Source organism: Fusarium tjaetaba, assembly GCF_013396195.1.
Source record: "Fusarium tjaetaba strain NRRL 66243 chromosome Unknown NRRL66243_c0000102, whole genome shotgun sequence".
Classification (NCBI taxonomy): domain Eukaryota; kingdom Fungi; phylum Ascomycota; class Sordariomycetes; order Hypocreales; family Nectriaceae; genus Fusarium; species Fusarium tjaetaba.
Genome location: NW_023501298.1, coordinates 25,158 through 38,937, shown reverse-complemented (window position 1 = coordinate 38,937; position 13,780 = coordinate 25,158). Strand labels below are relative to the sequence as shown.

At 49.0% G+C, this 13,780-nt stretch overlaps 4 protein-coding genes across 4 annotated transcripts; 3 read left to right on the top strand and 1 right to left on the bottom strand.

The window, feature by feature from the left end:
• Positions 1 to 2,072: 2,072 nt before the first annotated feature.
• Positions 2,073 to 4,645, top strand: FTJAE_5302 (monocarboxylate transporter 4; the record flags this gene model as incomplete). Its single annotated transcript, XM_037351796.1, has 4 exons — positions 2,073 to 2,665; positions 2,792 to 3,399; positions 3,444 to 4,494; positions 4,543 to 4,645. 4 exons carry the CDS (start codon positions 2,073 to 2,075, stop codon positions 4,643 to 4,645), a joined length of 2,355 nt encoding a protein of 784 aa, XP_037207597.1.
• Positions 4,646 to 5,285: 640 nt separating this feature from the next.
• FTJAE_5301 (glutamyl-tRNA(Gln) amidotransferase subunit A) lies at positions 5,286 to 9,059 on the top strand (the record flags this gene model as incomplete). Its single annotated transcript, XM_037351795.1, has 10 exons — positions 5,286 to 5,556; positions 5,601 to 5,776; positions 5,820 to 6,985; positions 7,028 to 7,410; positions 7,617 to 7,799; positions 7,841 to 8,221; positions 8,263 to 8,337; positions 8,380 to 8,570; positions 8,614 to 8,686; positions 8,734 to 9,059. The coding sequence occupies 10 exons, from the start codon at positions 5,286 to 5,288 to the stop codon at positions 9,057 to 9,059; spliced, it is 3,225 nt and encodes a 1,074-aa protein (XP_037207596.1).
• A 185-nt stretch (positions 9,060 to 9,244) lies between these two features.
• FTJAE_5300 (uncharacterized protein) lies at positions 9,245 to 10,597 on the top strand (the record flags this gene model as incomplete). Its single annotated transcript, XM_037351794.1, has 1 exon — positions 9,245 to 10,597. The coding sequence occupies one exon, from the start codon at positions 9,245 to 9,247 to the stop codon at positions 10,595 to 10,597; it is 1,353 nt and encodes a 450-aa protein (XP_037207595.1).
• Positions 10,598 to 10,882: 285 nt separating this feature from the next.
• On the bottom strand, positions 10,883 to 13,609 carry FTJAE_5299 (C6 transcription factor; the record flags this gene model as incomplete). Its single annotated transcript, XM_037351791.1, has 6 exons — positions 10,883 to 11,504; positions 11,566 to 11,913; positions 11,970 to 12,271; positions 12,321 to 12,932; positions 13,078 to 13,320; positions 13,535 to 13,609. The coding sequence occupies 6 exons, from the start codon at positions 13,607 to 13,609 to the stop codon at positions 10,883 to 10,885; spliced, it is 2,202 nt and encodes a 733-aa protein (XP_037207594.1).
• Positions 13,610 to 13,780: the final 171 nt, after the last annotated feature.

Here is a 13,780-nt window from a genome sequence, read left to right as displayed (position 1 = left end):
ATGAGAATGTTCATATCCTTGGACTCAAGGGGAGTTATCATGGGGATACGATTGGCGCGATGGATTGTGCGGAGCCGTGTGTTTATAATGAGAAGATTGAGTGGTATGAAGGTAAGGGGTATTGGTTTGACTATCCTACGATTCAGTGCGTCAAAGGGAAGTGGGTTGTTCAGGTTCCTGAGGGTCTGAGGGAAGAACTGGGACAGAATTCGGATCTCAGATCGATCTCGGAGGTTTTTGATCTCGAATCTCGGCTCAATACCGAGCAGTACCGAAAGTATGAACGGTACATTGAGGGCGTTCTCTCGAAACTCCAAGCTTCTGGACGCAAGTTTGGCGCTCTCATGATGGAGCCGATAATTCTCGGCGCAGGAGGCATGATCTTTGTGTGAGTCTTTTCCCTCTCAATCCCTCTTCATTCGGTGCTAACAATTCAGTGATCCCCTCTTCCAAAGAGCCCTAGTGGATGTTGTCCGTCGATCCCCTCACCTCTTCGGCAATGGCTCTAGCCCCAACGACCCACTCTCATGGTCTGGACTCCCCGTAATTTTCGACGAAGTTTTTACCGGGCTATACCGCCTTGGTCGGTTCACGGCGGCGTCATTCCTCGGCACCGACGCCGACATCTCAGTCAACGCTAAACTACTTACGGGAGGTCTTGTACCGCTCTGCACGACCATGGCATCCGAGAGTATTTTCGATGCGTTTGTTAGTGATGACAAGAGCGATGCTCTACTGCATGGACATTCTTATACGGCGCATGCTGTTGGATGCCAAGTTGCTGTTGAGTCGGTGAGAGAGATGCAGGATATGGAGAAGAGGGGAGAATGGGCATGGGCGGAGAGGGATTGGGAGGAGGATACGCAGGCTTGGTCTGTTTGGTCGAGAGATTTTGTTAACAATGTCTCGCATAATCAGCAGGTTTTGGGTGTCTGGGCCCTTGGAAGTGTTTTGGCGATTAGTTTGAGGGATGAGGATGGTGTTGGGTACAAGAGTTTGGCAGCCAAGAAGCTTCAGACTCATTTGAGAGAGGGAACTGGGACGTGGAACGCTCATAGTCGCGTTTTGGGTAACGTTTTCTATGTCATGGCGAGTCAAAAGACGAGTCGACAGAGTCTTCAAGAGCTACAGGGTTTGTTATTGAGGGCTTTGAGTAAATAGTCACGCCATAACATGAACTCTCTTGCTTGGAAGCTTCTCCTGTTAACAGCAGCATCCGTGTCTGTTATCCCGATAACCCTTATGTTCAATTCCTTCTTTACCCGAGTCATGGCATCTTCCGTCGGCGCAATTCATGACGTTATGCAATTTCTGGGGTGATCGACACTCCCCTGCAGGGTTGACGTGTCGGAGGGGTCCACGTCAATCGTCACGAAATCTCAGTTTTACTCCAACACATCAAAGATTCATCAGAAAAAACTATCAAAATGAGTTCAAAGAAATTGTACGAAAAGACTCGCGAGCAGTCAATCTCTGACTTTGAAGCGCAAACCAAAGATCTCCAAAAAGAACATCCCGATATCGACTTTAAAACAGTCGTCATCGAACCAACCATGAATCTCATGTTTGACATCAAGGTATGTTTGCCGATCATGTATAGGGCGTACTGACATTTCTAGGAAAACCTCACCGAAGAAGAACGAAAGAAACACGAGGAGTACATCACCCGAATGCTTCAGAATACCGGCAATCTGTCCAAGGCAGAGAAATACCTTTGGCAGGCCAGAGACTACCTGAGGCCCTACCCTGACGTCCTCAAACAATTTGACGACATCTACATCAACCAAAGACCAATCCACGTCATGTTGACTCAGCTCCACGAAACTTTCCACCAAGCAAATAGACATCCATAGACATATCCAGAATCATTTCATTAGCCTCAGATGCTAGCCAGTTCCCCGCTCACATGACGCCCCATCAATAGGGCGTGATGACAAGGTTTCCCTTTCATCAGCCAATCAGAAATCGCCAGACAATGCCGCCACTTGATAACCTTTACTGAAGGGATCAGACCTCTCTTCTTCACCTTTACAGTGACGTGCATGCATTGACCCCTACACTCACTACTCGCCATGAATTTCAACAACCCCAATCTCTTCACAGACGTCGATCTATTGGACGGCTTCATCAGCGATGATTTAACCCCCTACATGTCCGACTCTGCCCCTCCACCAGACCTATCAAACACAATCCCCAATCCTGCTCCAACCCATCCCGCGCCGCAAATTCCCTTCACGCCCCTGTCGCTGCATGGCTACACGCAACCAGCGCCGCCTGCAAAGGTCGGCGGGAGATTCACGAGGGAGTCGGTGCGCATACTGAAGAATTGGCTCGCGACGCATCAGAACCATCCATATCCGCGCGAACCTGAGCGACGCATGCTGCAGGAGGAGACGGGGCTTACAAAGACGCAGATATCTAACTGGTTGGCCAATGCGAGACGTAGAGGAAAGATTCCGTCGAGTGCTTCGTCGCCGAGACATGGGGATACGCCTGCTATGGATATACCGCCTAGACCTGGGACGCCGGCTGTGAGGAATACGTCTGATATGGATCCGCTGCAGCGATGGGTTGATTCGCCGCCTGAAGATGAACCTGCTGCTGTTACGGCGATTGCGAGAGCTGTAGCATCTGTGCGACCGCAATCAGGTGAGTTTGGTGTGGCGTGAGTGAGTGAAGCTGACATTGTAGGTTCCTCGAGTCCATATACGAGACTATCGCGAACGCCATCAGTTAGAAGTGTCGGTACATCGAGATCCAGCTCAATCAGCTCAGTTAATTCACACACAAGTCGCTCATCACTCGGCCTCAATGAGCTCTTTAGTCGGGGAAGTTCTCGTCGCAGAAGACGTGCATACAAAGAAGAACGACGATCACTGGCAGCTCCGAGAAAAGCATTCCAATGCACATTCTGTACCGAGACATTCCGAGCAAAACACGATTGGTCACGACACGAGAATTCGCTGCATCTGCCGCTTGAGCGATGGGTCTGCAGTCCAGAAGGACCCCGTGGCCAAAAAGCCGATAGCCCCGAAGTACGATGTGTTTTCTGCGGTCACGTCGATCCTGATGATGCACATATCGAAACGCACAATTATTCAGCTTGCAAGAATCGACCTGTTCAGGAACGGACGTTTAATCGGAAAGATCATCTCAATCAGCATCTGAAACTGGTCCATAATGCCAAATTCGCCGAGTGGCCTATGCGCCAGTGGAAAGCTCCTCCGCCTGCTATTCACTCCCGATGCGGTTTCTGTAATCTTGTGATGGAAACGTGGATCGATCGTGTGCATCATCTAGCGGATCATTTCAAGACGGGCAAGACTATGGCTGACTGGAAGGGCGATTGGGGGTTCGAACCGCATATTCTCGAGCTTGTTGAAAACTCGATTCCCCCTTGTGAGTTTATCGTCAACGTGTTGGTGGTGGTACTGACTCTCTAGACTTTATCGAAACTGAACGAAATAGTCCTTTTCCATTCGAAGGGAGCCGTGCACTCGTTGAAACGCCCCGAACAGCTTATGAGTTGCTCAAATTGGAGCTTGCGTATTTCATGCAGAATCACTTTTACAAACATGCGAGAATGCCGACCGGGGACGAAATGCAGCTCGAAGCGTGTAGAATTCTTTTTGCGTCGGAACCGCTGTCTCACGTCGACCTCGTCTGTCCATCATGGCTTCGAGACTTGGTCTTTTCGAACGTTGCAATCTCACAGCAAGCTCAATTCGGACCGATGCGATCGAACGCCGAGAGTCGACTTTCTTCGCTAGAAATCAGTGGAAAGAACAATATTTTCGAAGGATGTCCTTTTGAGACGCAGCTGCAAGAGTTTGTGCAAGCAAAGCAGCTCTTGGGATTGAGTATCAGGGATGATGAATTGCGAGAAGAATGCTGCAGAATTGTTGGTCGACTAGAGGAAGTGTCAGCAACACCATCCGATTTTATCGCGAATTGGCTTATCAAGATCATTCACTTACCCGGCGACTGGCTTCTCCCATTCCGACAACGCACAGGAATTGAGTTAATTGGATTATCGGAGGGAATGAACTTGAACGCGATGATCCAAGACTATACGCGTCTGGAACAGGAACTCGGGGCTTATCTCGATTTGCAACGCGTCATTGGCATTGAACCTCCCGACGACGACCTCCGCCGACAAGCGCGCGTTATAGTCCACGGCTCAGACTCAAATCTGAATCATACAGCAGCAGATGACGATTATTGGCTCGCCGCATTCCGACAGCGACATTCTACGACAACAGAAAATCCCGAAGCTTGGAACACGCCACTTCGCCCAGATCCTCATCTCCTCGCCGCTCGAGGACTCGTTCTAAAAACAAGTACAGCTTTTCTAAATGATCATAATTACTGGCGATGGTTCACACAGGAATTGAGACGTTGGGTATCTGCGATAATGTCCCCCCATAATCCAGCGAGTCGCGTTCCGTCAGACGAAGAGATCCAGCATTACGCGCGATGGATCAGTTACAACGAGTACGTCACCCAACTAACCTGAAACTGTTTAAATCTCTAACAATTTAGTGACGACCCATTCAATCAGACCATCGCAGAGAATAAAGATTGGCTCGAGGCGTTCAAACGAGACGTCGGTATCACAGAGGCGCTTAATAATGGCCAGATATAACGATCAACATGAATGTCACGCTTATTAAACTCTAACGCGAACTCCAACGGGGAAATAATAACTCTTAACTTAACAAGTTTAAAGAATTTAACCTTTTACTCTTATCTGCCGCCAAGTGAAACTCCCGACGTTTGTAATTCATCCGAAACTCGGGTCAGACTTTGCCGAGACTTTTAACGTGGATAAGCTTTAAGATTCGGCCAATTGTAAATGTCCGTGAAATAGGAGGATCTACAATGAATCCTAGAGTAAAATAGGCAATTCAAGTAGATGTGATGATGAGCTTGCTGATTATCGCGGTCAATCAGCTAGCGGTAGCCTTCTTATACAGGCAATTCAGCACTTAGCCCCAGCATCAGCCGCCGGCTTATAGGGCTGATCTCAACAAGCACGCATTTTGAATAGCCGAAACGGGATAATGCCAACTGGTTTCAAGGCACGGCTTGTGGGGGTAGGACCACGCTACACGTCACCCAAGATCGTCAGCTTGCCCCGAGAGCCCCGACAGTTTGGGGGCTAACTCGCGATTGGCCAGAGGCAACATGGGAAGCCTGTAAGCCAAGATGTACAGTCTTGGCGAGCACGTTTATATAACGAGTTTCCCGCTCGCTGGTGAGATTAATGGACAGCAGTTATTACAATGTCGTTTTCTACCCTGGTGGTGGGTATTTTCTACCTTGCGGGTGTTTCTGCCGCTTCTGTTTCGAGGCAGATACAGCTTGGTGATCATGAGTACTTTGTTCCTCCGACTGCAGCGTGGACATTGGATTCGTGGGACGCTGAGGTTGATGCTGACGAGTTTACGCCGTTGACGGTGGTCAAGTTGAACGGGACGGCAAAGGCTGAGCGTGTTGCCGCTGCGCTGGGGGAGTATGAGAAGGATGATGTATGGACCAAGGAGTTTACCCAGGGTATGTTATGCGATGAGCCTACTTGACGTATCTGACGGCCGCAGCTTTGTACATCAAGTCCGATAAAGAAGTTGCCTTCAACTCCTCCAAGTACAACGTTTCAGCGGTATACACAGGCCAAAAGTCGGTCCCTGCTGGCCCATACTTTGTGCATCGCTACACGGGCAATGTCTTCCAAGCATATCGTCTCTATGTCGACACAAACCAAGCCTTCATCCAAGTAAGCTCCCCGCTTATGCACTCAACATCGCTGACAGTAGTAGTCCACCTACCAAGACCCCTCCGGAACCCACCATCCTCTTCGCGCCGGCGCCCTCTCCGCTGGAGGTCTCACGATAGCCGTCCCATCGCGTCTGTACTACACCCCCACGAAAGATAAACCTCTCGCCGGTCTTCGTCTCGGTGTCAAAGATCTATACGACCTCAAAGGAGTCAAGACAAGTGGAGGAAACAGAGCTCTCTATGAAATGAGCGATGTCAAGACCAAGACTGCCGTATGCGTACAGAAACTCATCGATGCCGGCGCTGTAGTCGTTGGAAAGAACAAAATGTCCGAGTTTGCTTTTGCTGGCGGATACGTCACCGAGCATATCGACTACCTTCTCCCCTTCAATCCTCGAGGTGACAGTTATAACTCGCCTGGCGATAGCTCCGGTGGGTCTGCTGCAGCTGTCGCTTCGTATGACTGGCTTGATGCTAGCATGGGAAGTGATACAGGCGGTAGTATCCGTGGTCCTGCACTCCAGAATGCTGTTCACGGGAACCGTCCTACACAGGACGCTGTCAACCTGACAGGAGCTCTTCCTCTTTCATCCGCCATGGACACCTCGGGTATCATTGCTAGGGACCCTGCCATTCTATCCAAGTTCACCCGATCTCTTTACGCTGGCACGATTAGAGAGTATTCTGGGTTGCCGTCTGAAGTCCTCCTTGACAGCGGTAGTGAAAGGTTTCTCCTCAACCTTGAAAGAGACTCCCCGAAGGCGGCGACAGCGGTAGGGGAGTTCTTAAACAGTCTCACAAGTCTACTGTCTACCGATGGCAGTGTCTTCTCGATTGACTCAGCCTGGAAAAGCTCTACACCAAAGGCATTCAGCGATGTGGACCTCTCCAATATGGTGGGCAGTGTCTACTTGAACTTGACTACCTATGAACAGTGGAACGAGTTTGGTCAAGAGTATGTTGAAGAGTACAAGAGTCTTCACGATGGTGCATTCCCTCATATGGTGCCTGAGATTCGCGAAGGGTGGATGAACGCCAATGAGACAATGACTAAGTTGACTCATGAAGATGACTTGGCGTCCAAGAAAGGAGTCGAGGACTGGGTCGCCAGCGAGTTCTTGACTGCTGATAACAAGAGCTGCTCTAATGCTATCTACGTCTATCTCTCAGCCAGCTATCCTTCATACAAGCCTGATGTTTCCCAAGAGTATGTCACCCCTGTCGATTCGTTTCACCGCTAACAGATCAGTGGCTCCAACCCGTATATCCGGGAGCTTCTACAAGCCAGTTCTAAACAGCAATCCCTCATCACCCAGCTCAACACCACTGTCAACTGCAACTCCACTCTTGGATCAGAAGAAGCTTGCGAGGAATCCTTAGAGGCAGAGGCAAACTCCAACAACTCAGGCTCTCAGACTGTATATGCCGGAAGACTAGCCTCTGTCGCAGGACTCCCAGACTACGCAGTCTCACTCGGTATGTTCGACCTCGGGCAATTCTCCAATTCGACACTCCAAAAGGAGCTTGTTCCCGTAGGAGTCAACATAATGGCGGCAAAAGGCTGTGACTTTGTAATTCTCAACATCATCGAGGCACTCCACAAAGAGGGTGTTATCAGGACAGCCAAGACTGGTAAAACATCATAAGTAGTAATGAGATAGTTAATAATTATTGTCCCTAATAGATCCCCGCACTTTGGGACCAGCGGAGAGCATCATCCGGGCGGGGAAGCTGAGTCGTGGTGAATTACCATAGTTGGTTTAGTTTACTGTCATCACGTCAGGTCTGATACGCTGAAGGCAGGTCGGGGAAGTAATCCGGAATTGGAAAGTTTCTAGGCACGGTATCATCGCCACGATTATTTAAGTTCAACGTTGTTCTGGCCTTGTTTCATCAATCAATCTTGTCTTTACTACCTGAATCAATGGGTCTCCGTCAAGAAATTCTTCTCGTTGCCTTTGCGGCACTGGGATTATGTCTCTTTGCTGTGTATGAATGGATGCGCAAGGGAAAGACTGCTGGTATGTCTTCCGATGCTTGGAGAGTTTATCTAACAAGATAGTCAAAACGGACATCGAATGGAAGACTCCTTCGCCAAAGCCACTGATTGACTTCGATCTGGATGCTAAGAAGCCTGAGCTATACCGACCCTGTCGCCATGGACCCAATCACGTCACCATGGGCATTCGAAAGATGGACTGGAACAATTGGATTGAGATGGACTCCAACTTTCTCTGGTATCATGACCTAAAGGTTTCTGAGCTCGAGAAAGACATTGATGCGCATGTTCAATATCTTGACGACGCTGTCACTCGGGATGCCTGTTTTGAGGTTCTGGAGGAGCTGACTGCATACTTGACTGTTCGGTATCCCAAGATCTTTCAGCTCAGCAATGGTATTCTTCGCAATACTTTGACCAAGGAGGAATTCACCTACCCAGCCAGTATGCATGCCCCTCATAGACAAGACCTTGCTGACCATCAGATACGCCTAAGGAAGCGATGGCAACAGCTACCAAACTCGTCCAGGACGATCTTATCATCATGGTTGAAGAAGACGGTAAGTTGCCTTAGTCTTTCTCACACTCGGCTGACATCTTAGATGGTCAATACCACCTCGATGCTGGAGCTGTTTGTCTCCCTGGTTTCTGGCGATTGAGCGAAAAGTTCAGAATGTCTCTAGACACTCTACACATTGAAGCCAAGGTTCCTCACTACCAGTCGAAGCTGCAAAAGTCTATGAACCGCTTTTTCAAGACGATGCAGCCAGATAAAGCAGTGATCCGTAACAACGTGAGTCTGTTCCCTGTCTTTTAGTGCATTGCTGATGTTGTAGTTCTTCATTCAACTCGACGATGGTCTCCACTGGTCCCACCGCATGGGTGATCAAGACAGCAACGAAGTAGCTTGTAAGTCAACCACTCTCTCTTCTCAGTGAACTCGTCTAACAATCCAGCCTGGGAAACGGCAAATGACAAGGGTCTTACCATCAACGACCTCTACTTCCGCTCTGAGAGACAGTCCCTCCGACGACTTCCTCGATCTAAAGCTCTTCTCTTCACGGTGCGCACATACTTTGAGCAAGTCACCAAAATCGCACAAGAGCCCCATGTACCAGGGCGTCTCGCTGAGGCGATTGAGAACTGGGATGAGGCAGCTTCAAAGTACAAGGGCAAACATCACTGGGCGGATATTCTCTTGCCGTATTTGCACGAACAAGACAATTTGCAGAAGAAATCAGGAGTATTGGAGAAAGTTCCAGAGGGAAGCTTCCCATACTAGAAAAGTAGGCAGAAACATAAATGCTCTGATCACTTGTTATGTCCCACTCACTCTGGCCAATGGGGATCTACGGACTAATATTATTCCTGCGGGCATGTCAGCCTGCTTACGCGGTGGCATCTGAGGCGGTAAGACCTCACCAACTCCATTGCAATCCAGAGATACAAGCCGAGATAAGTCGCGTCATGTCGCTCACTGAGTTCCATTACTTCTCATCACTCCCCTTGGAGCTCCGCCAAGAGATCTACAGCTTAGCCACGCCACCCCGATTTGTCGATGTCCAACGATTTACTGAGCAAGATTACGATGAATTTGCTGAGCGTATACGCACAACACCAAACGCCATTCGCCTGGATGAGTCTCTGACACACTTCTCCTTCAATTGGCGATCTCAGATTCCGTCTCGGACCAAGCAGCGAACACTTGAGCGCTATGGCTTTTCGAGCACCAAGTCCCCGTATCAGCCCTGGAACGTTTCCAAGCTCGCACCTCAAATCAGTCTTGACTGGCTAAGTGAGAACCCTGGTTATGCTTGGGAACTTTGTAGGGAAGGCGAAATGTTTAGCAACGCTCCAATTCCTGCACTCTTGCATACGTGCCATGAATCTCGAGACCACTTGATCAAGAGAGGCTATCAGCTTGCCTTTCGCACACGGTCTCATGGTCCTCGAACATGGTTCAATTTTGAGACGGATGTCCTATCCATCTCCCAAGGAGACGATTGGGGTACGAAGCATCGAATACTTAGTGGCTGTGCGTGGGATATCGGCCAATTCCATCCCATCGACATGCAAAAAGTCAAAAGAATCGCCTTGGACAACTCTACAGGCTCGCTTTATCTCTCACATCCCAGTTTTTCCGAGGGCAATTACAAGTTCTCTGATCTTTCATCTGTAGTACGACTCTTCCAGCATCTCAAGGAGCTACTCCTGGTAGAATGGACAGACTTCTACATGGACGAAATCCGCCCATGGAATACCTCAACCGCCAAGGGGCAGAAACGACACAGCTACGACACAGAATATCTTTGGAGATATCAACCCGTCAGTGAGGTTGATGCATCTCTGCAAATGTTTCCGCCTGAGGGCTATTCAAATACCTTGGTAGTCGCATGCATCGGGCCGTACGGAGAACTTCTCAAGCATCACAAGACGCTACAAAGAAATGAGTACTTCGAGATAGTTCAGAACTCTCTACAAGATAAGCTTATTAAGAACCGGAACTCTGCGGTTTCAAGACACAAGCCGGATGTGGACTTATGGTGGGAGATACCGAAAGTCACCGCCGTGCATCTCATGTCAAACTGGGGACACGAACATCTTGGCCGGGCTCGGGAGGAGGCCCTGAGTCGGGCTTATGAGCTTCGACAGAAGTGGCTGGCTGAGGAGAAACGACGCTATGACCCCTTAACACATGGACAAGTAGACGACTTTGAGGCGGATGAAGAGGCACTCAACCTCGTTTTAGAGGCAGAGGATCCCTTTGAGGCGCAACGGACATGGTGGATTCGGCAATGGATAATCCCTTTTATTAATTAGTGAGAAATTGACAAGTGTTCGGTAAAAGGTAATGCATTCCCTGGGGTAATATCTGTGCTTATTGTCCATAGAGATGAAGAAATCTTGGTCTAATCAAGCCCCAGGGAGTAAAATAGTATTGCGACCCGGGGACAAGATCGGAGGAGCGTTATGGAAATGAAGCCTATATAGCTAAAACGCCAGAGATTATACGTAGGTTTTGATATCAGTCTTTTTCCCTGTTGCTACTTCTCTCTCACGTTGGCGATTATTAACTAGAAGGGTAAGGCTATTAATGTATAGCTTTCATCCAGCCTTTTCGGACTTCTCATTCGGTGTGATGGCTGTACTGCTGTCACCCTCATTCGCCTCGAGTGCCAACTGGTCATACTTCTTGGCCAGAATCTCAACCGCCCCCAAGTTCCACTCCTCTTCCAGCGTCACAACCGTCACTGGAAACGTCGATCTAACGTAGTAAGGGACCAGCGCTTGGTCGTCCTTCCACGTCGTGCTTCCCCTCAGCGCGGTCATGTCTGCATTCGTCATGCGGTCCCGCATCAGCCGGCATATGGCGGACGAGACGTATACGTGCTGGCCTTGGTCGTAGAGGCCTTTGACAGCAAGGAGAAGCGTTGCACGGAGAGTTTCAAGAGCTTTCACATCATCAGGGGATATTGAGTTCCTATTCATGTTCTCGATGGTCGAATATGCTAGGATGGAGAGGAAATAGGTTAGATATGTGTCACCGTGCTCGAAGCTGTGGCGTAGGTGGTAGAGACGGAGTACAGTTTCGAGGCATCGTAACGCGTATTGAACCGTTTTGGAAGGTTGAGCGTTATTGTTAACTGCTTCACCTGTTGGTGTGCGTGGTGGCTCTATCTCTTGCGCCATTTCGGCGACTTTAAAGAGCAGAACGCAGTACTCCATGCTGCCTATATGTCAACATCGAGGCCCGCGTAATGCAGTCTTGTTACTGTTCTGAGACTTACTGCATTATGAGCTGGGACGGTAGCACTGCCCTGTGCGACTTGATTTGTTCTGGTAGCCGAATGTACCATTCATCAAGTACCTTTTGTAAACGTTGAACCTCGCTTGCCGGCAAGGTACGGGCATCCTTTTGCCCTGTAAACCTAATACAGGTAATGGCATTTGAAATAACGCGTAGTTCCGTTTGAGCTCGATAGACGTATGCAAAGTGAATTGGTACCAGCGTCAAACTGGGCGGGTACTTTAACCACAGTTCGCCATACCACAAAGGCTCCTCGTCTGGGTCTGGCATAGGCGTCGCTGGAGGTCCTCTGATGAGGGGGGCTTTCAAGTTGTGGAAGGCCTGCAACCTGTAGTCTGTTTATCAGCCTGTCCTAGGTTGTCAAGAACATAGAGCAAGACCCACGATTGCCAGCGATACAGGGCCCAAGCAGTAAATACACGGGCAGTCCTCGTTCTCCCTTCCGTTTGCTCCGGTGCAAAGAGCTTCAGGTCCTGTGCTATTTGAACTGCCTGAAGCAGATAAGATATGCCGACCTGATCCATCCCGTTCATGGTATAGATGGTGTGCAATACCATTGCAGCATGTAGAGTAGTGAGTTTACACTTACTGGTCTCTTGTTCCAAGAGCCGTTTTGCCTCTGTGAGAAACGCATAGCCCAGAGTCTCTGATCTCCAGGTAAGGTGGGTGGCTTTACGACAACTATGCTAAGAAAGTGTTAGCAGATCTATACGTTATTGGGTTCTTGTGACCTACGCAAGCTTCAGCCAGGACAGCATTGACAAGTAATGGAGAACAAAATCGAGAATCACTGTCTCGCATGGCTTGGAGAAAGATGTCTTTCTGAAAACAAGTATAATTCGCATAGTCATGGAGAAAGTATGATCGCAAGAGTGTGCGCAGCAACTCATCGTCTGCTTCAACTGATGTCCACTTGGAAACTTGGATATCCGGTATGTAGGGGTCCATTAGTCCTGCTATCTTACAGGGCGTCATGTTTATGGTCTCAAACCCGTTTACCCAAGCCTCTGTTTGCTCTGGTGATAGCGGCAGAACGTGAGACGTGACTTCGAATATTGTGGAGCCGAGATACGGATTGTCTGGTGATAGTAGAGCAGCAGGCATGGAAGTGGAACATGGGAACTCATAATGAAGTCGTGTCTCTGGTGCCCATGCTGGCTGCAGTGGAAGGTCGCCGTCTTGCACCTGGCGCATGGTTGTGGCAACATCGGCGCCCTCGCGAAGCCTGCGGAAGACACCATGGGCTTCTCGATCCGGTAGACTCGTCAGAAGAAAGTAGAGTTGCTCATAAAGACTGGACCTTTCTTGTACCTCATCATACTTCCGCTTCAGGTCCCATCTCGTAGCCTGGTAATTGCATTGGATATTCCTGTTGATGCAACTATTGCATTTTGGACGTTGGCCACTGCACTGGGTGAGAATAAATGGCTAGTTAGCAGGTTCGAACTTCTCAGCTCTCTAGAAAGGAGAAAATGTGAGATTTTATATGTACTTTAGCCTTTCGTTTCCGACATGACTCGCAGGCGATCTTTGTCGGGTTGGCTCGAGGAGGGAGATAGGATGGTAGAGGTAACCCGTGCCCAGAGCCAGAACCGGTGTTCTCACAAGTCGAAACTGGAGCTGGTACAAGTCTACGAAATCCAGTGATACTCGAAGGCTCTCTGTTGTTGTCGAGAGATCGGAGGGGAGAGGGGCAGGACATGTGAGAGTGCGTAACACGGTTGAGGAGAATGGACTAGGTAAGTATGGTGCAATTCTATGGAAGTGAAACAACTTAGTAACAGTAAAGAGATCAAGATAGTAGGGGGATAGATGGGGATTTGCTCTCTCTGTGTATGTAATCAGTAAATAATGCTTCGCTCCAGCAATACCAAGAGCTTCTTAATGTATGGAGCGGGGCGGGGTTTTTGCTATAAAGGGGTAAGTTTACTGAAGTAGTGACGTCATACGCAGTCATAGGTAGTGTTTGTCGAATAGCAGGAAGAGAGCTTAATAATCGAGCTGAGGGGCTGCGCCAAGATCATGGTTAAGAATACTTACGAGCTTTTGAATAGATTGTATTAAAAGTTAGCCAGCTGCGAAACAACCCAGGGCATCAGTAGAAAACATCTAATAAACTAAAGACCATAGACACAAGGTCCGTCAGCAGACAGCTAACAAGACCCCTTATCCTTAGGAAATTCACTTTAATTAGT